The sequence below is a fragment of the Oncorhynchus clarkii genome, chromosome 16 (genome assembly GCF_045791955.1).
Source record: "Oncorhynchus clarkii lewisi isolate Uvic-CL-2024 chromosome 16, UVic_Ocla_1.0, whole genome shotgun sequence".
Taxonomy (NCBI): domain Eukaryota; kingdom Metazoa; phylum Chordata; class Actinopteri; order Salmoniformes; family Salmonidae; genus Oncorhynchus; species Oncorhynchus clarkii.
The window spans coordinates 42,012,753-42,039,652 of NC_092162.1; the positions used below are offsets into that span (position 1 = coordinate 42,012,753).

Below are 26,900 nucleotides of genomic sequence, written 5' to 3' on the forward strand. Positions count from 1 at the left end.
TCTTTCCATGACATAGACTGACCAGGTGAATCCAGGTGGAAGCTATGCTCCCTTATTGATGTCACTTGTTAAATTCACTTCAATCAGTGTAGATGAAGGGGAGGAGACGGGTTAAAGAAGGATTTTGAAGCCTAGAGACAATTGAGACATGGAATGTGTATGTGTGCCATTCAGATGGTGAATGGGCAGGACAAAAGATTTAAGTGCCTTTGAACGGGGTATGGTAGTAGGTGCCAGGCGAACTGGTTTGAGTGTGTCAGGAACTGTAACACCGCTGGTTTTTTTTCACTCTCAACAGTTTCCCATGTGTATCAAGAATGGTGCACCACCCAAAGGACATCCAGCCAACTTGACACAACTGTAGAAAGCATTGGAGTCAACATGGCCCCCCATCCCAGTGGAACGCTTTAGGCACATTGTAGAGTCCATCCTCCTGGCAAATTGAGGTGGTTCTGGGGGCAAAACGGGATGCAACTCAATATCTGGAAGATCTTTACACTCAGTGTAAATGGCAAGCTTGTTTCAGCACTAACGTGTATTTAGTAAAGACAGAAATAACATAATATTTGACCATAGTTTAATTTTGATCTCATTACAATATATCATACTGTATTAGTTATTAAAAAGTAAATCAGTATAAGACATAATGGTACTCCAATCTGTGCTAGTCTTGAAACTTTATATAACCTGTAAATAAATCCCTAGGGTGAGAAAAGATATGAATATCCATTTGTGGTTACATTTGAACATAAACTCCATGTACGTCCAAATTCAATTCTTAACCATGTGTATTAATTAAATATTATAATAATTTACAGAAAAGTTAATCAACTACATGGCGGGGGAAAAAAAGTATAGATATACACAACACAAATCTTATATGTGAGTATTTTCTAATTGAATAGATAACATGATCAGTCTCTTTTGCTGAAACAACTGGCATTTTATAAAACAATATTTAACATCTTTTCTGCTTGACCAAGCATAACCTGGAAACACTGTATATTAAATACATTGGTATAAAACCGAATGGCCAACACACTCGCATTTCATTTCAACGCTCTAACCAAATTGGTTAGTTTGGATTTGAATCCCACAAAATAGTTCCAGACAGAAACTAATCTCTGTTAACCCAGAAGTAAAATGTTGTGTAAATTTGGTCAGCTGCGTGATTAACTTTTGTGTTCATACGTGTTAGAAATTGAGAGTTACAGCAAAAATGAAGTCTCCACCCTCACAAAAGGAAACTCTCAGCCAAAGCCCCCCCCCCCCCCCCCCCCTTCTGATCCATGTGGGCACACGCACGAAGCACTCGAGGCGAAACAGTTTAAGCACCGCCTTCGCCCAATCCTGATAAGTCCAAATAACCAGTGACGAAACCCCCAAAACCGGAACTAATGTTGCTCTCATGCATCTCGTACAATGCATCTGAGCATCTTTGCATCATCCAGTGTATATACACACTCACAGGTCTATGTACTGTACATACTTACTGCCATACAAATTAATAGATTGACATAAAAAACCTTTCAAATAAAAACATTTCATTGAGTGATTTGAAGTCTTGTCTATTAGGATTTGTCTGTTGGAATGTACTTAATGTCTTTCTTGGCCCAAGGGAGTGCTTGCTTTCATGGTGTCTGTGGAGAGACACAGTCCCTAAAGCTTTCAAAACGGTCCTTTCTCCTCCATGGATGGTGATAGGCCAGTAGCGTCTGTTAGTAGTCCAATTAGATACAGATGCCTTGCGTGGCCAGGGCCCTGGTGTCCAATGGGAAGAGGTAAGGTATACCCCCAGCTCCAAGGCCAGGACGTAAGGCTATACACCCAGCAACATGCCCATGAAGTCAGAGCCATTCTGTATTATGATGGATGCCCCAGCTCCATTGTCCACAAATATTGAGGTGTACTGTCCAACCTGAGGAGATACAATAACATTTTAAATACAAGAATATGATTACTATTTGTTTTGTTATAGTGATAATACAACTCATTATACAGTCGTGGCCAAAAGGTTTGAGAATTACACAAATATTAATTTTCACAAAGTCTGCTGCCTCAGTTTGTATTATAGCAATTTGCATATACTCCAGAATGTTATGAAGAGTGATCAGATGAATTGCAATTAATTGCAAAGTCCCTCTTTGCCATGCAAATGAACTGAATCACAACAAAAACATTTCCACTGCATTTCAGCCCTGCCACAAAAGGACCAGCTAACATCATGTCAGTGATTCTCTTGTTAACACAGGTGTGAGTGTTGACGAGGACAAGGCTGGAGATCACTCTGTCATGCTGATTGAGTTCGAATAACAGACTGGAAGCTTCAAAAGGAGGGTGGTGCTTGGAATCATTGTTCTTCCTCTGTCAACCATGGTTGCCTGCAAGGAAACACGTGTCGTCATCATTGTTTTGCACAAAAAAGGGCTTCACAGGCAAGGATATTGCTGCCAGTAAGATTGCACCTAAATCAACCATTTATCGGATCATCAGAACTTCAAGGAGAGCGGTTCAATTGTTGTGAAGAAGGCTTCAGGGAGCCCAAGAAAGTCCAGCAAGTGCCAGGACCATCTCCTAAAGTTGATTCAGCTGCGGGATCGGGGCACCTTCAGTACAAAGCTTGCTCAGGAATGCCAGCAGGCAGGTGTGAGCGCATCTGCACGCACAGTGAGGCAAAGACTTTTGGAGGATGGCCTGGTGTCAAGAAGGGCAGCAAAGAAGCCACTTCTCTCCAGGAAAAACATCAAGGACAGACTGATATTCTGCAAAAGGTACAGGGATTGGACTGCTGGGGACTAGGGTAAAGTCATTTTCTCTGATGAATCCTCTTTCTGGTTGTTTGGGGCATCCAGAAAAAAGCTTGTTAGGAGAAGAAAAGGTGAGCGCTACCATCAGTCCTGTGTCATGCCAACAGTAAAGCATCCTGAGACCATTCATGTGTGGGGTTGCTTCTCAGCCAAGGGAGTGGGCTCACTCACAATTTTGCCTAAGAACACAGCCATGAATAAAGAATGGTACCAACACATCCTCTGATAGCAACTTCTCCCAACCATCCAGGAACAGTTTGGTGACGAGCTCGGGGAACAAAACATCGATATTTTGGGTCCATGGCCAGGAAACTCCCCAGACCTTAATCCCATTGAAAACTTGTGGTCAATCCTCAAGAGACGGGTGGATAAACAAAAACCCACAAATTCTGACAAACTCCAAGCATTGATTATGCAATAATGGACTGCCATCAGTCCAGAAGTTAATTGACAGCATGCCAGGACGGAGTGCAGAGGTCTTGAAAAAGAAGGTTCAACACTGCAAATATTGACTCTTGGCATCAACTTCATGTAATTGTCAATAAAAGCTTTTGACACTTATGAAATGCTTGTAAATATACTTCAGAATTCCATAGTAACATCTGACAAAAATATCTAAAGACACTGAAGCAGTAAACTTTGCGGAAATTAATATTTGTGTCATTCTCAAAACTTTTGGCCATGACTGTACAATAGTCATTATACTTCTCAACCCTTCTTAAATGCTATATATTCAGCTCAACCCTACTGGAGAATCTAAATGGTGAGCGTGGTTTGATAAATATAAGCCTACCTGTAGCTCTAGTAACCCTTGCACATTCACTGTGAAGATCTTGCTGTTACTTTCCAATCCAACAATCATCTCTAATGACCTGCAATGACGAAGAAAACAAAAAATGATTGATATCTTTTTTTCCTGAACTTTCTATTTGTTCTAAATAACGTTACTTAATCCATACACACCTAACAGGTTCTGAAACAAAATCATCTAATTGCATGATACTTCATGCAAAATGTGTTTTTGTACACATTAAATAAACATGCCGTTGCTTCATTTTGAGTCTTGAGTCATCATAATCATTACAGTGAGTCTTTAATGAAGTCTGCAGTGCAGAGAGTAATATGTAATAGAGTAGGCGTGGAGTCTAGTCGTTACAACTCTTGCTGAGACCACTGGCTCCTGTTTAGTGGAAAACGCTGCATTTTTATGGTGAATCAATCATGTTTGTCTTCACTTTAACTGCCATCGCAATGAGCCTCATTTCACATTCTCTGCATTTTCATGTGTGGGAGAGCGAGACAGGCTGGAGGCATAGGGGTGGAAAGGCAAAAAAAGAATGAGCCCACTTTTTCGGATAACAATATTATTTATACATTTCTTTCATAATACCAGGTTGTGAAGCAAGGTTGTTGGCCTGTATCTATGGAGGAAATCTTGGGTACTGTTCGTTTCAACATTTCAGATTTTGCTTACTTTATATAAACAAAAAAGGCCAAAGTATGTGAACAACAGTTCTCATATCACCGAAAATGGGTGTGTAATATTCTGGTATTTACAAATGAGTGTGTAAAATTCATCCTTCACACATCCCAAAAAGGGCATTTCTCTATTCAGGGTCATATTCAATAGGCAACCAACTTTTAAAAAATAGGACTGAAACAGGGAGGGACTACCTGAACCTTTCCAATATGAAATGTTCCTTTTCTTCATTGCAAAATGTTTTGCTATGATGATAAACGACCCTGGCCTGTGGTGTTGGAAGCAGCAGCAGGGTTTCTCAGGTGTCAAAGGTGAGTCTAGAATGATTTTGGAGGCGAAAGGGACCAGGGGAAGAAGTGAGAGGACATTTCATTTATTAAAGCTGTGCTTCACTTTTACACAGGAAATGCCTAACTTGTTCCACACAAATCATAACAAACAACTTGTTTAACAGCTCATAAAACTGGCATTAAACTCTGATTATCACGCATGGATTCAATGACTGCTGTCAATATAGAGCCTCAAGAACACGACAAGAAAGGCTGCCCTGGCAAACAATAGAATGGATTAGCTAACTCTTTTGGGGGTAAAGCAAAAATAGTTTTGGTATTGTTTTGTTTTTACTACACTCCAAGTATGTTGCAAAAGCCAGAACAAATCAGAACCATATGGTCATATGTTGAAAACGTTTGGAGTGGGATGACTAGATATTGAAGGCATTTTCAATCAGGATCTCAGCGATCACTGCCTCATTGCCTGTATCCGGTATGGGTCCGCGGTCAAACGCCCACCCCTCATCACTGTCAAACGCTCCCTAAAACACTTCTGTGAGCAGGCCTTTCTAATCGACCTGGCCCGGTTATCCTGGAAGGATATTGACCTCATCCCGTCAGTCGAGAATGCCTGGTCGTTCTTTAAAAGTAATTTCCTCACCATCTTAAATAAGCATGCCCCTTTCAAAAACTCCCTGGCCAACAGCCCCCCCCCCCCCACCCCACAGCTACTTGCCCGAGCCTCCCCAGCTTTCCTTCACCCAAATCCAGATAGCAGATGTCCTGAAAGAGCTGCAAAACCTGGACCCGTACAAATCAGCTGGGCTAGACAATCTGGACCCTCTCTTTCTAAAACTATCCGCCGCCATTGTTGCAACCCCTATTACCAGTCTGTTCAAACTCTCTTTCATATCGTCCGAGATCCCTAAAGATTGGAAAGCTGCCGTGGTCATCACCCTCTTCAAAGGGGGTGACACCCTAGACCTAAACTGTTACAGACCTATATCCATCCCGCACTGCTTCTCTAAAATCTTCGAAAGCCAAGTTAATAAACAGATCACTGACCATTTTGAATCCCACCGTACCTTCTCCGCTGTGTAATCGGTTTTCTGAGCTGGTCACGGGTGCACCTCAGCCACGTGCTCAAGGTACTAAACGATATCATAACTGCCATCGACAAAAGACAGTACTGTGCAGCCGTCTTCATCGACCTGGCCAAGGCTTTCGACTCTGTCAATCACCGTATTCTTATCGGCAGACTCAATAGCCTTGGTTTCTCAAATGTCTGCCTCGCCTGGTTCACCAACTACAGACAGAGTTCAGTGTGTCAAATTGGAGGGCCTGTTGTCCGGACCTCTGGCAGTCTCTATGGGGGTACCGCAGGGTTCAATTCTCGGGCCAACTCTTTTCTCTGTATATATCAATGATGTCGCTTTTGCTGCGGGTGATTCCCTGATCCACCTCTACGCAGACGACACCATCTGACCCAACAAGCTTCAATGCCATACAACAATCCTTCCGTGGCCTCCAACGCTAGTAAAACCAAATGCATCATTTTCAACCGTTCGCTGCCCGCACCCTCCCACCCAACTAGCATCACTACCCTGGACAGTTCTGACCTAGAATATGTGGACAACTACAAATACCTGGGTGTCTGGCTAGACTGTAAACTCTCCTTCCAGACTCATATTAAACATCTCCAATCAAAAATCTAATCTAGAATCAGCTTTCTATTTCGCAATGAAGTCTCCTTCACTCACGCCGCCAAACTTACCCTACTAAAACTGACTAACCTACCGATCCTCGACTTTGGCGATGTCATCTACAAAATAGCTTCCAATACTCTACTCCGCAAACTGGATGCAGTCTATCACAGTGGCATCTGTTTTGTTACCAAATCACCTTATACCACCCACCACTGCGACCTGTATGCTCTAGTCGGCTGGCCCATGCTACATATTCGTCGCCAGACCCACTGGCTCCAGGTCATCTATAAGTCTATGCTAGGTAAAGCTCCGCCTTATCTCAGCTCACTGGTCACGATAACAACACCCACCCGTAGCACACGCTCCAGCAGGTATATCTCACTGGTCATCCCCAAAGCCAACACCCCCTTTGGCCGCCTTTCCTTCCAGTTCTCTGCTGCCAGTGACTGGAACTAATTGCAAAAATCGCTGAATCTGGAGACTTATATTTCCCTCTCTAACTTTAAACATCAGCTATTTGAGCAGCTAACCGATTGCTGCAGCTGTACATAGTCCATCTGTATATAGCCCACCCAATCTACCTACCTCATCCCCATATTTCTTTTATTTACTTTTCTGCTCTTTTGCACACCAGTATTTCTACTTGCACATCATCATCTGCTCATTTATCACTCCAGTGTTAGTCTGCTAAATTGTAATTACTTCCCTACTATGGCCTATTTATTGCCTACCTCCTCACGCCATTTGCACACACTGTATATAGACTTTATTTTCTATTGTGTTATTGACTGTACGCTTGTTTATTCCATGTATTGCTGTGTTGTTGTTTGTGTCACACTGCTTTGCTTTATCTTGGCCAGGTCGCAGTTGTAAATGAGAACTCAACTAGCTTACCTGGTTAAATAAAGGTGAAATAAATACAATTTAAAAAACTTTATCATACTGATTTGTTGATAGATGATCAATAGACTGAGACGGTAACACTTCACTGTAGGTGTCCTTATGAATGCATTAATAAAGTCTTTACAACAGCTATATAGCACATACCATTTGTCATAAGCTTCCATAAGTAGTTCTAAATAGTTATGAGTAACGGCATAAGCTGTAATTAAACTATTTTTAATGGGTGTTAGAGATGACTGTTCATCCTGTTGTCATATACTCTGTCAACTGTTAATAACAATTGCTTTTACACCATCTGCATGACAACTTATGTCATATGTTATTGCATGCTACATAGGAGTCTAAATACCATTTGTTATAACAAGGTGTTATGTCATTTACCAACCTCTGTGTACCATTATTACATTTCGCGGAATGATCCATGTCATAACATGTCATCTGCCCTTAATATAATGTGCAAAGACACCATAAGTAAAGTGACTTTAATTTGAAGTGTTTAACAATGAGACAATACACTGGTCTGAGCTGTAAAAAATGGACCACGTCCTGGTATAAAAAAATATAAAACGCAACATGCAACAATTTCAAAGATTTTACTGAGTTGTAGTTCATATAAGGAAATCAGTCAATTCAAATAAATGTGTTAGGCCCTAATCTATGGATTTCACATGACTGGGAATACAGATCTGTTGGTCACAGGTATATTAGAAAAAAAGATAGAGGCGTGGATCAGAAAACCAGTCAGTATTTAGTGTGACCACCATTTTCCTCATGCAGCGCAACACACCTTCACATAGAGTTGATCAAGCTGTTGATTGTGGCCTGTGGAACCTTTTCTCACTCCTCTTCAATGGCTGTGCGAAGTTGCTGGATATTGGCGAGAACTGGAACACGCTGTCGTATACGTAAATCCAGAGCATCCCAAACATGCTCAATGGGTGATACGTCTGGTGAGTATGCAGGTCATGGAAGAACTGGGACATTTTCAATTTCCAGGAATTGTGTACAGATCATTGTGACATGGGGCTGTGCATTATCATGCTGAAACATGATAATGATGGCGGCGGATGAATGGCACGACAATGCACCTCAGGATCTTGTCACGGTATCTCTGTGCATTAAAATTGCCATCGATAAAATGCAATTGAGTTCGTCGTCTGTAGTTTATGCCTGCCAATAGCATAACCCCACCGCCACCGTGGGGCACTCTATTTACAAGGTTGACATCAGCAAACCGCTCACCCACACAACGCCATACATGTGGTCTGCGGTTGTGAGGCCGGTTGGACGTCCTGCCAAAGTCAAGGGTTATGAATACTTTCTGAAGGCACTGTATATTATGAAAAAAATGGCTTGTTAGTCAGGTAACTAAGTAATAAGTAGTTGACGTTGCAATTGTGTTATTTTTACAACCAACGGATGGCAGTGGGGAACCATCAAGGCAATCTATACATTCAGAGAAGGCCCAATTATAAAATAATTGTTGTATTTTTTAAATATAAATGTCGTTTTCATTTCAATTTAATCTTTTGAATAATATTTCAATGGTATTCTGAATATATTCTTCTTTTCAATTACATTTTGATATAATCTCTTCCGTTTGTGTTGGAAAGGGTTAAAATTGAGGAGAAAAAAATATCTAATCAGGATTTTTCATTGATGGTTTCTGTTGAGATACGTCTAGCTAGATAGCTCACCAGGCGCTAAGCCCTCAGAAGCTCGATAGAAGACGTCTGCCATTCAACTGAGCAGAATTTTGTAGTGACAGTGGAATCAACCAATCACATTTTGACTTGTAATGGGTGGGAACAGTTTTTTTTATAGCAGCTCACTTGCTGTTGTTAGCTATCTCTGAAAATAATGCATTATGTGTGTGAAATGTTGTTTCATTTAAACTTTAGATCACTGGTTACTTTATGTTCTGAACTGTTGTCACTTTTGGTAATAGTGTTATATTGATGGCGTTAGGTGGGTTACCATAAGTTAATGTAAGCACTGTGGTTGTTGTTACTGGTAATGTTAGTGTGGGTTCTGTCTCTGTGATTTTCTTGATTATTTAATTTGGTACAAAGAAATTTCCCCCACTGAAAGGCAAGGTTCAATAGCCACGGTTCGAGGCTGATGGACGGCTTTAGCTATCTAGCTAACGTTAGCTATCTGCTAGCACTAGCCAGCTAACTTCACTAGCTACAGGTGCAATAACATTTTTAAAAACATACTCTTTGTCACGTTACACATTTACATCCTATTTTACTTGCACAATTACCTTTTCATCTTAACAAATCTTATTTAACTCAACCTAACTGGGTCATTATTATTCAGATGGTTTACGGTCACAAATCCTGTTGTGGCCCAGCAACCTTGATTTTGTTGTAAAATTCTATTTGATTCCATTTCGTTTAAAAATGTTTGTGGGTTGTTGTTTTTTTGCAAGTTGATGGCATTATAATGTGTCTTTTTTTACATCTGGACATGGTCTAATTGGTTCAACTCGGAGCTGTTCATTGTCTCGTTGTCAACATAAAGAAAATCTTAAGTACATATGTGCTCCCATTTGCCCATGTTTGTTAGAGATCCTTTGAATTATAAAGTTTTATGATAGTTTCAACTCATCCTGTGGTATAAGCACACTCATAACTGTTTTATAACACTTCAAATTAATGTCATATGACATGGTCATGACATCAATCATTCCAGGAAATGTAATAATGTGACACAAGAGGTTGGTAAATGACATAACACCCTGCTCTAACACATGGTATGTAGACTCTTGTGTAGCATGTAACAACATAATGCATAAGGTGTCATGTGGACTGTTTAATAGCAGTTGTTATTAACAGTTGACATTAGAGCATATGACAACAGGGTGAACAGTTATCTGTAACACCCATCAAAACAAGTTGAATTACATCTTATGCCGTTACACATAACTATTTAAAGCTACTTACGACAGCTTATGACAAATGTTACATTGTGCTATATAGCTGTGATAAAGCCTTTATGAATTGATTCCAAAGGACTAGTGTTACTGACTGAGACTGATGGCACTCACGTATATCGATGACACAGGGATTCGATGCAGACCAGCACTCGCACATTGTCCCTGGCTCTCAGCTGACTCTTACTCCTCTTCACCTCATTGTGGTCTTCAGGAAGAAAACAGAGTTCATCTGAGGTCAGACATTATCCAGCTCAGAAACACCTCTCTGAATAAAAGGCCACAGAGTCCTCTGAAAATACATAATATTTTAGCAAAATATCTGTATAAATGGGGCCTCATTCATTGTCTCGATATTGAATTCCAACTTCCAAATCAATATATTTCCCAAGATGATTCCCTGTTAATTAGATTTCCTTATTGTAGAGAAGCATTCCCTACCGATATGAACATTAGCAGAGAACTGGTAGATCCCTGTGACAGGAGCCGTGAATCGTCCTGTGGACTGGTCCATTCCTGTCCCTCTGAGGAAGGCACCTTTAGCAAGAGGCTGGAAGGAGAAATACAATGTGACATGCGGAATGGAGTTATACAATGAGTGACAGATAGAAAACACCAAGTTTTACATCTCGAATTTGGGCTCAATTGCTTTCTATACGTCTGCCAAAGTGAACACCGGAGAAATCAAATCCAAACTTTTCCAACTGACATTTCATAAACTTGGTATATGTCTACTCTTAAAGGACCAATCAGCAGTTGAAACAATAACAAAGCGTATCCCTGCCACTGTTTTGGTAAAATGCTGAGGGATGGGGCTGGAGAAATGTAACCACTCTCAAATTCATAGACAGAGCTATGGATACAAGGACTGACCATCCATGGTATCAAAATTATAGTTTTAACCATGTTTTGAGGCTATACAGTGTTTGTTTACATTTACTTTGTTAACAAACATTGGAGTAAAACAAGCTTATATTTTGGGTTCTGATGGGGCACGACCGTTAAACTAAGCTCATGAGAACTGTATAAGATACATTCTTCAAGAATCAATGGGTATATATATCATTCATTTATAAATCCAAAAATGGATGTGGCAACTGCTGATTGCCTCTTTAACCTCCCGCCTCAGAATGTCCCTGGGCATAGTTCTTCCACTACAGCATGCTAATTTAAACAGTGTATAAATTTGTCCTCTCCACACCATATTCCAAGTCACAGACAGAGTGCCTTTTGTATGCCGACCCAGAAAGTGATGTGGAGCATTGCATTTTTGACCAAGGAGCCAGTCTGAGCTCCAGCCTGGTACTGCTTTGTCAGACTGTAGGGATGTGGTGATCCTTAAGGATTCCTGGCATCATTCTTATACATCATTGCTGGTTCAATCATCAAACCCAATATTCAAACACGGCTAACAGAAAGAAAATAGAAAGATAGAAACCTGATTGTGAATATTAATATGGGCTTGATGTTGTGTACTGAATGATTAAGAGTAAGACAAGAGGATCCAAAAGATGTTCAGGGGGGGTGACCAAATACTTCACAAACGTCTACATCCTTTACAAACTTTACAAACAAACTTGTCGATTGTTCCTCCAAAACGTACCGTCTGAAAGTTCTGTAACTCCATCAGTGTCTTCTTGTCAATAACCACAGGTCCTTTGAGTTTACAGTGGAAGGCTTCCTCTATCCGCCTGTAAGAGGTCATTCCTTCCAGGGCGATGTGGGCCGTGGGTATCTGACTAGGACTGGTACTGGTCTGCCTGTCCACTGCAGCAGTTCTCCTCTCTGTAGCTTCTGATTAAAACACAGAAGGAATATGAGATCATCTCAACTAGAAAGATGACAAGAATATGGACTTGACTTTAAACTTTAGGAAAAACGTTCTCTGGCACTACAGTACACCAATAGAGTAGTGAGCTTGCTGACCCAATATCTACCGTGGATGGTCAGGTACTAATGAAATACGTCCCCCTTCACTGAGACAATGATCCATCAGTAGTAACAATGCCATCACCAATGTTTTGAAATCAATGAGTCCTCTCACAGCGAAGGACCAGATCAGACTTTATCACATGTTGTGTCTTTATATGCCATTTTAGGACTTTATATGATGTCACCTTTTATCATCTTTTTGAACTCCTGGAGGAGGACTTCCTGGGTGACCTCTGCCCCGGGGGATCCAGGTGGTCCTTGGGGGCCTGGGGGGCCAGGAGGACCTGGTGGCCCGGGCTGACAGAGACCAGGAAATAATAACACATTACATAATAATATAGGATGATATGAATAAGAAGATAATCTGCTGTACAGCAGTGGAGGCTGCTGAGGGGAGGAAGGCTCATAATAATGGCTGGAAGGGAGTCAATGGAATGGTATCAAACACATCAAACATGTGGTTTCCATGTGATTGATACCATTCCATTGACTCCATTCCAGCCATTATTATGAGCCGGCCTCCACTCAGCAGCCTCCACTGCTGTGAACACGATTTGAAACAGAAAATTGTTTCACTATTCAAACAACCAATATTCTACTTATGTATCGTACTCAATGCTTCGTGACCAATGTAATGAACGAACCAGTGCTTGATCAGCTAGCTTCTTTGAACCACTACTGAAGCCATTGTGATATTTACCAGTGGCCTTTTGCGTTTGCGGCACTTCCCAGGGAAGTTGCCTACAGGTCGTTTCACAAAGTCCATCCATGATCCCAGGGGATCCACTCTCTGGTTGTCAGGATTCTATAGGATACACGAGACAGAGAAACCCATGAGACATTTTTCATTCAACATCAAACCACTTCAGAGGTCTGATTTTGCAACGAAGACAGGCCTACTATGAATCAATGATGCCACAAGGAGAGGCAGGTGTACCTACATAAACCTGGCTGATTGATGGTGAGCATTTAAACAAGTGCCCAGTGAAATAAAGTGTGATTTAAGTGTTTTGCCAGAATGTACTTACAATCACGCTAGTCCCAGACTGTTCTTATTCCTCAATCAAAACAGCTCTTTAAGGAGAACAGTGCTAATTGCAAGATTCATCAGATATTTCAGTCTGGAATCATTTCGCCCACCGGCACACAATGCAAAGTATTGTAACTATGTAACTGAATCCAATGAGTCATAATTTCTGCTTACCCTCCATTGGAAAATCTTGCCTTAAGATACTATTAAATGGTGCCAGACATCAAGGCAGGTCACACTGTTAAGTGAACTCTCTTTCTTTCTTTCTCGCTCTCTCTCTCTCTCCATGTCTCCTTGCCGATCTACTGCCATTCCAGAGAGAGGGAAGAAGGCTTTTTGTGTCGTATCTTTCACTTTGCCAATTAACATTTCCATGAGCATACCGTGCATTCAGGACTCCCTGAAAAATTACTCTATCCATAGGATATTTTAGTGACCAATTAGCCTACGACAAGATTTCTAAACATCCAACAACACTTTCACCTATACCTAGCTACAAACATACCAGCAATGAATTTTTTTGTTTGTTGTTGGCACACAATTGAAAATCTAAGCTATAACAGGAAGGAAATGACCAAAACAACCCTGATGAACACAATAATAGATATGGAGGCATACTATAAAAGTCAACAGAGGCTGCTGAAGAAGTGCATGGACGTACATGATTTCTAAGCGGAAACTCCCTCATGCTCGTGGTGATGATTGCAAACCTGTGATTGACATGCAGGGATTCTGGGTGTGTGGTGATGCTATCCTTTTGTTGAAGAACAACACCCTCGCATATCTCATTTATCAAAAATGAAAGGCCTCTGCCACCAAATAATTTTAACCCTAACCCACCCTGGCTGACGTTATTTCATTTGGGTGAAAAGCGATGCTGTGTGAATTCCAATAACCACAAAATGCCTTGAATCCTCCCCAAGCAAAGGCCTTCTTCCTCCTCCCCAAACATCAAGTGACTGTGGTGGAGATAAAAGAGGAGATTAAGACAAACCATGGAGGTGAGCTGTCTGAAATTGTATTTATTTAGGTTTGGCAGGAGGACACGGATCACTTATCTGCAAAACTAACATGCTCCCTTTTTCTTGACAGAAAGAGAGACTCACCTCTTGTTCTGTTCAAAAGCAACAAAGTAGCCCCTTGTTTGTCTTGTCTTCAATATACTGGAATAAAAAAAAGGTTTTATATTTTGGGTTTGTTTTTCTCTCCGTCTTCTCTCGTCTCTCTTTTCTTGTGACGGCAGACAAAATAAACAAGTTAAGTAACCCAGTGCCTTGTGCTTGTTAGACGTCTGTGGGTTTTTGTTGTGTTTTCGAAGCCTGGAGACAGATAAATGGCAGACAGATTTTGTCAAGCCAAAGATACTGTTACTGCATAATCCACCACATCTTTTCCATAACACTGCAACACTGCCCGGGCCATTTAATTGGTTATACTGAACCTTTTTTTCTCCTTTCTACAGCTCATGCTGCATAGGAATTATCTCTAATTATACCTCTCACTTTCATACCGACCTTAAAAGCTCATAGGAAAAATTATTTGCATTTGAGACGCCGAAAGAATCTGAAAGAGCAGCCTGCAACTCTATTCCTAAACCCCACGTTTGATTTAAACACCGACAATAATCGCTGAGGACCCTCTTTGACAACTCTGTTTGATTTAAGTGATGCACACTGAACATTGACAGCGGGTGAAACGCAAAACAAGGAACTTAACGCTACGCCTGGCGGTTCATCCTGCAAGTCTCAAAATAACTGCACCTCTCCTCTCACATTGATGTCATACATAGATCATCGCACTGTATGTCAGATGTTTTTAGACCACCTCAAGTCAGCCCACACATGCAACTTATAATTATATATGCTGCCGTAGCTATTCCCCGCATAATAATAGCACTGCCAGGACAGGAGGCCTCTCTTTCTGCTTGTTATCGTCTTGTATTGTTAGCACACGCATGTGTAATTAAACGCGGAAAACCGTGCCCTAAAGGATTTTCGATATTTTAGGAAGTTGGCCTGTAACCAAGGTTATATTTTTATTTTTATAATTATAACTGTTATTCAAACTGCAAAATGGAGCAAATCACTTTTTTTTGACACTTTTATACCGTGTGTAACACAACATATCATGAGAATTGCTATTTGGTGTCAGGGGTGCATCCATCAGACATTAAGTCATGAGGATTTTTAGATCTGTTCAAGTCTTTTGTCTTTCTAGTATGGACACACATTCCTCACTTTCATTGATCGCGCTGTACGTCACTCAGCATAATATTTTTGCTACCATGACATCCAATAGTGATAGATGGTGGCGCTTCCCACAGCTGGCAAGAAATGATGATTCAATGCACCTCAGTCAAACTGTCTTCAATATTCCCCAGATGAAGGACCGAGTCCATACAGAGAGAAATTAAAATCCCACCGCATGACGAAATAGAAAAACTGTCAGTTACTGTATGTTCAATGCAGTTCCTATTGAGTTGTGGCGCAAATTAAACAATGTTCTCACTCACATACCTTTATATCAGCGCGTACAGCACATGAACAAAGTGAACAGGATAGATACAGGTATCAATCTGAACTTCCCTTTGATCCCGGCTGTTGTATGAGTGCCATCCAATGGCCGTGTCTTTCAGCAGCTGTGAGAGCACACCACTCCAGTGGTGATTTGGAAAATGTGTCAGACATTCTTAAGGTGTTAAACTAAAAAGGTATTCCTAAGAACATCAAACACTGTTTGTCTGGCTCATCGGTGGGGGCTTTATTCGTACTGAAGGGATGGTGTATATTGCTACATACCCCGATCCTTATAGTGCAATGAACTTTACTTACAAATATGTAACCACTATATATGATGAACATCCCAGTTTGTATGCATGATGTACAATATCGTGACACTTTTGCAACACTATGTTGTTGAACATTGCATGTAAGGTTGCAAATATGTAATAGCCTACCTACAATGTATGCGATTCCCCAATTTTATCATTGCTTCATTATATCCATGCTCATTCAGGAAACAGTTGTGATGAATAATCCCTTTATTGACTCGTGTTCCATTATTAAAGTGGCTAGTGTTCCATTATTAAAGTGACTAGTGTTCCATTATTAAAGTGACTAGTGTTCCATTATTAAAGTGACTAGTGTTCCATTATTAAAGTGACTAGTGTTCCATTATTAAAGTGACTAGTGTTCCATTATTAAAGTGGCTAGTGTTCCATTATTAAAGTGACTAGTGTTCCATTATTAAAGTGACTAGTGTTCCATTATTAAAGTGACTAGTGTTCCATTATTAAAGTGACTAGTGTTCCATTATTAAAGTGACTAGTGTTCCATTATTCAAGTGACTAGTGTTCCATTATTAAAGTGGCTAGTGTTCCATTATTAAAGTGACTAGTGTTCCATTATTAAAGTGACTAGTGTTCCATTATTAAAGTGACTAGTGTTCCATTATTAAAGTGACTAGTGTTCCATTATTAAAGTGACTAGTGTTCCATTATTAAAGTGACTAGTGTTCCATTATTAAAGTGACTAGTGTTCCATTATTAAAGTGGCCAGGCATTTCAAGTCTATGTATATACTGCCCTATATACATAGACTTGAAGTCACTGGCCACTTTAATAATGTTTACACATTTTTGCTTTACTCATCTCATATGTATATACTATATTCTATTCTACTGTATTTAGTCTATACCACTCCGACATTGCTCATCCTAATATTTATATATTCCCTAATTCCATTCTAGTACTTTTAAGTTGTGTGTATTGTTGTGAACTGTTAGATTATTACTGCATTGTTGGAGCTAGAAACACAAGCATTTCGCTACACCCGCAATAACATCTGCTAAACACATGTATTGTGACAAACAACAATTGATTTGATTTGTATGTTTGTGATGTAGCTTGGTGAAATTAGGTAGAATTTTATTTGAAGCAATGAAAGGGAGGGAAATATGTCCCTGGGGCAGCATGCCATCAAAAACACTTTGTACGTTCCAAATGACCAGAGCTGGTCAAAAGTAGTACACTATGTAGGGAATAGGGTGCCATATGGCCATGGATCCTGATTAAAAGTAGTACACTATGTAGGGAATAGGGTGTCATTTGGAATTCAGCCGCAGACATAACTGTTAAAACTTGTCTCTTTGGCTGCAATAGATCCTCAACCAGAACAGCACTCCACATAGCAGGTAGTTTCTGAATCCTTAAGAATGAGAAAGAAGCATCGCCGCCGCCTCTGTAGACATAACGGTATAGCACATAACTCTGAGCTTGTTCTAATTTAAATGTCCTTATTAACTTGTTACTAAGTATCCATAATTTACTGCTTAAAATGCACCAACTAGTACAGAAAGAAAAAAAATACCTACACTGTGCAAACAATATCTTGTAATGTTAACTGACTAGTCCGTGACAAAGCTCTTAAAATAAAATGTTTGGAATGGACTCGTGTTTTTATCCTACTGTTTGTACCAAACAAATGTAAATGTGAGAGCAGGGTGCACCAGCCACACCAACAAATAAGCTTGTAAGATTATGTCTAATGTATGTTTTGTGAACAGGTACATATTTCGTTTGACGTGGGACAGGATGATATAGAGGCGTCCCTAAATCCCTTGTTTTTACATCGTTATAGTCCTTTTGCAGTCATCCATGCATGCGTTTAGGAGGCTAACTAAGGGAGGGCCTATCGCATCCTGGGAGGCAGGGATCCCCAGGCTACAGTAGGGCTGGGCTAGGGGGAACCCACATGCTTCCCCACCGTCACGCATCCACTCGTTCCCCCCTAATGAGCATCCAATCCACCGCAGTTCTCCCCCGATGCACCTCATAGACAAGAGGATTTACCACCACAACACTAAATATGGTTAGACGTGCAACCCGTGCAACTGGTGCACCCTGCACGCAACGCTGCACTTTAACTTTGTAGAGATGTCACATAAACGTTGTTGAGGATATGAGAAAAGTGTCGGCCTTTGCATATTAACCACGTGAAACGTAGACACCATTTTCATCTCTAGAGTGCTATCAAATGATCAAATGATAACGACTGTAAAGGATCGAGCCCGTTTCAAGTCACAGTATTTGTGGGTATGCTGCACGTACACATATTCCTATGGTGTAGCCGTCATATCATCTTTCTTTTCTTTCCACAAAACAACTGCTGCAGTGTCAACGTGCCGTAGATATTTATGCAAACATTGAATGTGCATTCCTTTCCAGTGAAGACATGTAAGAGCTACTAAAGCAATCAAATGTATTCATGAAACCTCCTAGGGAATAATAACTGTGCTTAAGTCCCAAAAAATCTGAAGAGAGTCTGATTGCTGACACACCTGCTTTGTGTTCAAATTATAGTCTTCAAATTGCTCAAATGGGGGCTATTTCCCCCTGTATCTGTGGTAGGTAAGAGGATCCATTAAAAATGACTCTGGCTCCACTTCCATATCAAACTGAAAACTGAACCATTTTTCCAGACCTAGGTTCAAATACTATTTGATGTACTTCATTTGTAGAGCACAAAGTTCTGAAAAACGTTTTGTGCTCGATTGAACTTGCAATGGAACTAATAGAGGATTCCCAAGCATACAAATCATGCCCACCAGGCACTCCAGACAGGGTAAAGCAAACACTCAAAGTATTTTCAAATATTTCAAATAGTATTTGATCCCAGGTCTGAGTTATGCTCCATGGTTTTATTCACTGTGGAATGCACCAGGTAGATACTGTAGATACTCATGAGATCTTTTCTACTCTTATGTGCTCCATAGCCTCCATTTGTGGTTCCGCTCTACCACATAAGTGCAGAGTCCTCCGTTCTGTTAGGTTTAAGCACTTTTATTGTGTAAGTACTGTGCTCACTTACTTTATGAGGTATTAAAAACATGTTGTAAGTAGAAAAGCACAAAATATAAGAGGGAAATAAAAATGTAATTTATAGTTCATCTGAAAGGCAAATTTGAATAGATGCCAAATTCTCCCTGGCTTCAACACCAGTCAAATGTAGGTCTGATGTAAATATCACAGGAAAAAAAGAAATACATAACTCCTGCTACAAAACAACAATGGCTCTGAAAACGATTCAAGGATTGCCAACATTTTAACAATAATTTGCACGGCAGTAGGCGGAGACACCCTCATATTATTCTTTATTTTCAAGACTCCAGTCCAATGTGAATCTGAGGTAGAGGAACATGATCAGCACATGATACGTATCAGGCAAGATTAAGGGATTTCTATAGATCTGGCATCAATTAGAAGTTATTCAAATAAGAGGTCATCCAAATAAAACAGGACCTCTTTGCCTCTTTTAAAGTTTTATTTCCAGGGGAATATCGTCCTAACAGTTGATTTTACTTGTAGATTTGAGATATAATGACAAAGGGCTGCTTATTGTTATTATCGCTGTCTGTCAGGATTTCAATGAGTGCATAAATTGATTGTGCAACGTGTAACTAAACAATGGTCATTACGACATGTTATAAAAGTCATACTCTCACTATGGGACCCTTGTTCTCACTGTTTCCCATCTTGTGGTTGGATATGGTGATGGGCAAGCTTAGTGGGCTATACTTTCTTTACCAGTGTGAGAGATGAGGTGTTTGTTTGTAACTTTTTACTACTTACCTAACTCTGTGTGTGTGTGTGTGTGTGTGTGTGTGTGTGTGTGTTTGTGTGTGTGTGTGTGTGTGTGTGTGTGTGTGTGCACCCATTGTGTCAGTGGGCCTAGTGTTTCCTGTGGGTGACGGGTCCGGTCCCCTGTGTGTGGGGCAATTCAAACGGTGCCACACACCCCTTCATTAATCATGGTGTTGGGATGAGAGATGGGAAACTCAAGCCCTCCCCCAGGGCACTGATTAGCCATTACTCAACACGCTAGGTGTGATGTTTAATTTGACTGCCTCAACTACTGCCTTCACTGACCGAGCCCTTTGCTGCTCAACACGGACAGATTTCACTGCACTTTGGAAAGAAGTGACATACAAATGTATATATTGTTCACGCAGTTCTGCTCTCGCAGTGTATTTACGCTGCTAGTCAGTGAAATCATGATAGAATGAACTGTGAACCATTACCCATCTATGTTATTACTTTGAGACATGCCCAGAAAGGATGGTAGAAGAAAATACATGTGGAGTGCTGTCAGCGATTTTAGCAGACATAATGTTGATTTTGGTGCAAAAGAATTACTGCTTGGAACAAAAGGTTACTGCTTTGTATCATCTCACCAAATTTCACAAAGTGCACCACTCCACACCTCAATTGTGATCAATTTCAAATGGAAAATCTCTGATGGAATGTGGTCTGCTGCATCCTGCCAACAGCGCTCACTGGGGTTGGGCCAGATACGAAATGAATGCCATCACAAGAAGACTTTCCACTGCATGAGCAAAAAGAAAAACATGCAAATGTAGAAACTGTTTGGCTTGTTTGAAGATACAAGCCGGTGTTCTCCTGCCAACATCACTTTAATAAGGAGGTTGTTTTCTCCAAAACATTACAGGTAGGGGAGAGTGGGGCAAGTTGAGCCAAAGGGGTTAATTGAGCCAAACATACACAAAATGAATAATTTGACCAAATATTTAGGAAGAGGGTCAGAATTTCATAAAGTCTGTGAAGGAAGAAACCACATGGAAAAAGTGGTTAGCAAGTTAGGTCCAAAAAAACAGATTTTCACCAAGTCAAATGAATGTATTGTGTTAGAGGTATCATCTAAACCAAAGTAGATTGTTTTAAGACTCTTCTATACATCTTCGATATAAGGTCCTAAACCTAGTATGAAATTGTATCCTTGTAGCTGTGTGTGCTAATATGGTATAAATGTTTGCCTTGGAATTAGTTGAGCCAATGGTCATGGATTAATTTGAGCCAATGGTTGAGCAGATGTAAGTGTTTTCTTCGCAGTTGTAATGCAAGGCATCATCGCTGGGATATGAGGTAACAACAGACCCTGTGTTAAAAGTGTTTAAAAAGTACAAAGGTGTAAAGCCTGTGTAAAATGATTCAAAATATGAAAAAAAAGTGATTGTGGTGAATTGTGTTTGGGAAATAAAGATAGGCATGGTTTTAAAATGGTAGTGGTAATATTTCATTCAGTACAGAAATGTGTAGGCGGCTTAACTTACCCTGTCCCACAGCTCAACTTACCCCATACCCGGGGGAAGTAGTGCCAAAATACCCCTTCTCTTGGACAAGTTATGTTTTCAAAAACTGTAATGAATTTGGATTATCTTCAGGGATACACCACATCCTGAAATATACGTAGATATCTTTGTTAGAAAGAATGCTATATTTCCCTTGACTGAGTGAATGTAAAGGTGTGAGGATTAAGTGATAAAACTTGAACAAACTAAGATTCCATCATGAAATAAAGCTACCAAACACCGCTTGCAGTTGGCATGGTAGACATTTGTTTTTTACTGGATACTTTTTCATTGAACTCTGGATAATACAGCATTCCATTTTGCTGTGACATTGTCCATACAAAATGCATAATAAGCAGCCTGGCCTCAGAGCCAATACGAAATATACTTGATGTATTTCTGAGCATCCCCAAGACATATGATACCTACTAATGGTCTAGTTACTTAAGACAGAAACTAATGTAGGGAGGTTGGTCGGAAAGATGGGTGGGCATAATCCGCAACACTCTAGCAATCCAAAGGCACACTCTAGCAATCCAAAGGTTGAATGTTTGAGTCGTGTCGGAGAAAACTTAACATTTTAGCTAACCCTTCAGTTAACCATTATTCTAAAAGTAAATTCACCTAATCTTTGTTGTTTTAGTTCTCCAAACATTTGTCATTTTAGTTCTCCTAATCTTTGTTCTTAGTTCCCCTAACCGCCAACGTAAATTCTCCCAGTAATTCACCTTTGTTGTTACAGCGCAACAAGCAACCTGGTATCAGATAAAGATGTGCAATACTATACGTCCTCCAGGATGTATGATAAGTCACATGATTCAATTAATATGCTACTGTACGACCAGGTAAGATGTATGATACTATACGACCAATGATCCTACGACCAATATTGCATTCATTATGTAACCTAATGTAACGTAACGTCATTTATCATACTAAATGGAATTTCACAGATTTACTTACAGAATTAGAGAAATATCCCTAAGACCACGTTACATTAAGAAGTGCTCAATTTCTGTAGCCTTAATGAGTCTTATGTAGCCTAAATTAGTTTTGTTGCATTGTCTAACCTTCAACATCTACACTCTTTAACTTTAGGTGTAAAGTCTAAACCCCAGGGTCCTCAACTAGAGGTGACAGTATTTGGCCGAGACACTATCTGCCATAACACAGGGTCTTAGGAGTGATTATGTCATTACCCTCAGATTGTGGGAGACAAGATGAAAAGAATGTAAGTGGGGGGGGCACAGGGGGCTAATCCTTGTCGAGGTGTCCTCTTTCAGGACCCTTTCTATGGGGCTTTGTGAGGGGCTTACACGGCACGCTGCCCCAGTTTTTCTGGGCCGCACCGCCCCTATCGGATGTCCCAGACACAGCGGAGTCAGACTGGCCCTGTGAATGACAGCATCAATAGGCTGGGAACAGTACTGCCAAAGCTCTTTAAATATCTGCCCACCTAACTTTCCCAGGAATTACATCATGGCAGTCTGCCTGTGGCCTGTTGCTGGACCATGGGGGGAGATGGAGGGGGGTGGAGGGGGGCTATGGAGACAGAGACACCCTGGGCTCGGGTTGGATAGATGGGAGAGAGAACTGAAAAGATATATCTCAGTGGGGTGCAGAAATCCTCAGTCTTCAGCAACCTGGGGGTTGACACAAGGTCATCCTTCAGAGCCTTCTGCTTTTACAGGGCAAACCAAGTCAAATAAACACAGCCAGATCACAATGAGACAGGCTAGGGCTGACTAATGTGTTCTTCTTCTTGAGAATACAGAAACAAATCCTTACTCTATCTATGGCAAATAAAAGTCATAGGCTAACCAACCAACCAACAGGGCAGAGAGACAACCTGGTAGAGCTTGGACTGGGAGGAAGGGCTGGTATTGAGCGGATGGGGCAGTGAGGGTTGTTTGAGAATGCCAACACAATGGGTGGGCTCAAGGCAAAACAAATACCTCATTGGAAACTCCTGGAAATATGTAATACCAGCAATAAACCAATAAATAAGAATGTGAAAGGTCAAATGCTGTTTTTGGACAGGGAAACATAAATGAAAAGTAGATGTATGAATCAGTGGCAACGGAGCATTTTGTGTTTACCCGAGTACCACATGGTGTATTTTCAACAGAAAACAACTTTTACTACACCTTTTTCATATTGTACTTTTGGTGTAAAAATACAAGTTTCTATCTGTACGCCAATTACTGTCCATATTTTATATTTAAATAAATACTATACTTTGGCTACACATTTAGAGAATTTAGACTAAACTGTCACATCTTCTTATCCCTAATTCACGTTGATTCAATCCCTCTTGAGCCCCGATTTGTCAATATATAATCCTTAAATCTGATAGGCTGGGAAATCGGTGTTAGCCCCCCATAGTGAGGACTAATTGGTGCATTGATCATCCCACATTCCACACATTCTTCAGGAAGTCATCCATTTAGGTTTGCACACATTTCAGACACAACTCACTTTCTCAGGCTTGACCCAGTAGGGCAAACCTGTTCTACGCGGTCTATTGCCACTACACCACTACACTCATTCTCTCTATAAAACACTTTGACATGAATTATACATTCATAAAGCCTGAATCAAGTCCAGATAAATCTGTCAGAGCATGTTACCTGCCATAGCCAGTCATTGCAATCCATAATTTAACAAGTTAACTATCAACTCAAGTATGTATCTCAGAATAGATACCAAGGTTAAGAGAATGCGATCAGATGATTTAGCAGGTTGTTTGAATTTAGGTAGCACTACCGCAATGTTATTTTCTATGAGGTTTGTACTTTGATATTCATAAGATAAGGTTATCAAAATCAAAAGTCACAATCCAAAACCGCTAATAAAGTTCATGACATATTCCACATACTAATCATAAACATTCTTCTGATGTTCAGCACTCGTAGGATCAGACCAAATATACACATTTCGGCCATTAAGTTTGAAATACACCAGCAGATCGACAGAGCAAAGAGGCTGGTGCTGGTGACTTCAAAACCAGATTTTTTGTCCGTTTCAAATCAAACATTACCTTGGTGCTCCCGCCGACCTCTTCGCTGTTGGAGAGGGTAGTGTTGTATGCCTCTGTGTGCTGTGGGGGGGTCTCCTGTGTCCTCTTCCTCTCCTTCTTGGCATCCACCCCTTCCAGCAGGACAAACTGGGTCCAGAACACCACAGCCAGCACGGCCAGCGGCCCACACCACATCTTCAACAAACACTAAATCAACCCAAAGATCCCTGAAACTTTGATCAACTGACCCAGTGGTCTGTCCAAACTGTCCAACGATTGGGAATAATAATGTTGCCCGGTTACAAAAATGCAAGGACCCCAACCAAGATGATTGGACCTCAAACTGGAGGACTACAACAACACTGACTCCTGGTTTGGCTGCCTGCTGCTGCTCTTTTCCTGATGATCTTTGAGCCAGACAGCAGTGTGTTGCTGGAGCTGGAGCACAGCTAACTCTAGCCAGAAAGCCAGGCGGCTTACTCAACTATGAAATGTGGTCCCGGGGAATGACAGATCGGCACAGATCTGACAGCAAATAAACCCATTAGTGAGATTTTTCACGCTTTCTGCTCTGTGGGGGGGAGGAGGGGGATGCAGGGGGCAAAGGAGAGAGAGGCAGAGAGGAGGGGTGTTTGAAGCTGGGGGAGGGAGGGAACCCTTGGGTAGAAGTGGATGGTAGAGTTTTTATCACCCTCTTTCTTGCTCTTTCTCTCACACTGAGCAATGGATCTTCCTCATAGCATTTCGATAGTTGGGTAAAGTGGAAGTCCCATAATAGTATTTTCTTCAGAGAATACCGCTTGGCATTCAATCCCTCAGTCCTCCTCACATGTGCTTCCCTCAGGAGTAGACAGAGAATGAAAAAAAGTCCAAGGGGAGTTGGAGATGGTCCAATTTTCTTAGCCTTTGAGAGTTTCCTTCTTCTTTTCTCCTTAAAGGGTATAAAATTGGTCCCCCGCAGCAGCAGATCCAGAGAGAAAACCTCAAAGTGGTGTTAAAAACACTTTGAGGGTTATTAGCAACACAGTCTCTGCTGTCCAGGACACCCAGCTGTACATAACTCACTACTGCTCATTCATCAACCCAGTCCGTCTGCTCTGGGGTGACAAAACATGTGCAATTTCACCTCAGAGAGCCCTGTTTGTCTGCCTGTGTGTGTCAGTGTGTGTGGTAGGTCCCTGTTGCTTGCTTGCCTCGTTACACACTCTCACTCTCCTTCTCTGTTGCTCTCTGGGACTGAGCTTACAGGAGTGCTCACAGTGGAGTTTTATCGTCACTCTCCCTCCCTCTCTCTCTCTTCTTCCTTCCCCTAGCTGCCTCTATTTTTCTCATCAGTGAATTGGCAACCCCGCTGGCTTGTTCAGTCTCTGTTTTATCTCATAGATGAAATGCTTGACTCCTTTTTGGAAAACTGAGGAGGTTCTTTGGCAGACAAACTACAGTGTGTGTGTGGTGTGTGTGTGTGTAGCTCTGTGTTTGGATCCAAATCGTATTTAGGAATTTATATACGTACCTTGTGTAATCTGTTGTTTGACAAATTGCCAAATCTGACTGTCCCATGTTGGTGGTGGTGGGGGGGGGGGGGGGGGGGGTCACATAGGCTACATGTACTTGTTCTCGTGTTTTTAATAGGTGTTGAAATAGGATCTGCTTTTACCAGGAGTCGCCTCATACAATAGCCTGTCTGGAATGTTCTGGAATGTATTGTTGCTCACTTACATTTGATTGTTACATAAACAAACACAGTATAAAAAGAGTAAGACATGGTTTATAGTAAATCTCTTGATGCTGATCCCTTTGTCAAAAAATGTATGTGGAGACCAGTTCAAATAAGGAATGATTCTCTTGAGAGCGATGTTAAATGTTTACAAAATAAATGTATATTTTTATGCCAAGAGCAGAAATGTTTTAATTTCAAACAAATGAATCTCATGCATGGGATCCACACATACCTGCTGTACATGCATTAAAGCTAGAATCCTTAATTGAAATAATAACAAATCGGACACCGTACCTCAGTTTTGGTAAAAAGCTGATGGATGGGCCTGGAGAAATTGAACCACTCTCAAATTTGTAGGCAGGGGTATGGGTGGACTGACCATCCATGATCTCAAAATGATCGTTCTAACCATGTTTTGAGGCTATAGGCCTACAGTGTTTGTTTATATTTACATTGTATACAAATATTGGAGTAAAATAAGCTTAAATGTTGGGTTCTGTTGTGGTACGGCAATTGAACTAAGCTCATGAGGCATTTATAAGTTACGTTTTTCAAGAATCAATGGGTATACAGTAAGCTCCAAACGTATTGGGACAGTGACACATTTTTTACTGCTTTGGCTCTGTACTCCAGCACTTTGGATTTGAAATGACAATCACAATCGAGAGCATCCTGGCGGGCTGTATCACCGCCTGGTATGGCAACTGCACCGCCCTCAACCGTAAGGCTCTCCAGAGGGTAGTGAGGTCTGCACAACGCATCACCGGGGGCAAACTACCTGCCCTCCAGGACACCTACACCACCCGATGTCACAGGAAGGCCATAAAGATCATCAAGGACATCAACCACCCGAGCCACTGCCTGTTCACCCCGCTATCATCCAGAAGGCGAGGTCAGTACAGGTGCATCAAAGCTGGGACCGAGAGACTGAAAAACAGCTTCTATCTC

The 26,900-nt window shown here is 41.0% G+C and overlaps 1 protein-coding gene across 1 annotated transcript; it reads right to left on the reverse strand.

Annotated features, from left to right (window-relative positions):
• Window positions 1-560: 560 nt before the first annotated feature.
• Window positions 561-25,476, reverse strand: LOC139367622 (adipolin-like). Its single transcript, XM_071105887.1, has 8 exons — window positions 24,254-25,476; window positions 12,739-12,843; window positions 12,224-12,335; window positions 11,710-11,900; window positions 10,548-10,656; window positions 10,221-10,314; window positions 3,601-3,679; window positions 561-1,918 (listed from the first exon to the last, which is right to left on the reverse strand). Exons 1-8 carry the CDS (start codon window positions 24,425-24,427, stop codon window positions 1,820-1,822), a joined length of 963 nt encoding a protein of 320 aa, XP_070961988.1. The 5' UTR covers window positions 24,428-25,476; the 3' UTR covers window positions 561-1,819.
• Window positions 25,477-26,900: the final 1,424 nt, after the last annotated feature.

What these genes read in the sequence shown, in the direction of transcription:
- LOC139367622 (XM_071105887.1), bottom strand. Translation starts at nt 24,427, where the DNA reads ATGTGGTGTGGGCCGCTGGCCGTGCTGGCTGTGGTGTTCTGGACCCAG. An exon ending in GTTCAAAAAGATGATAAAAG is followed by an intron (nt 11,901 to 12,223) that starts GTGACATCATAT and finishes TGTTTTAATCAG; the next exon opens with AAGCTACAGAGAGGAGAACT. An exon ending in CTCTGCTAATGTTCATATCG is followed by an intron (nt 10,315 to 10,547) that starts GTAGGGAATGCT and finishes TTCTTCCTGAAG; the next exon opens with ACCACAATGAGGTGAAGAGG.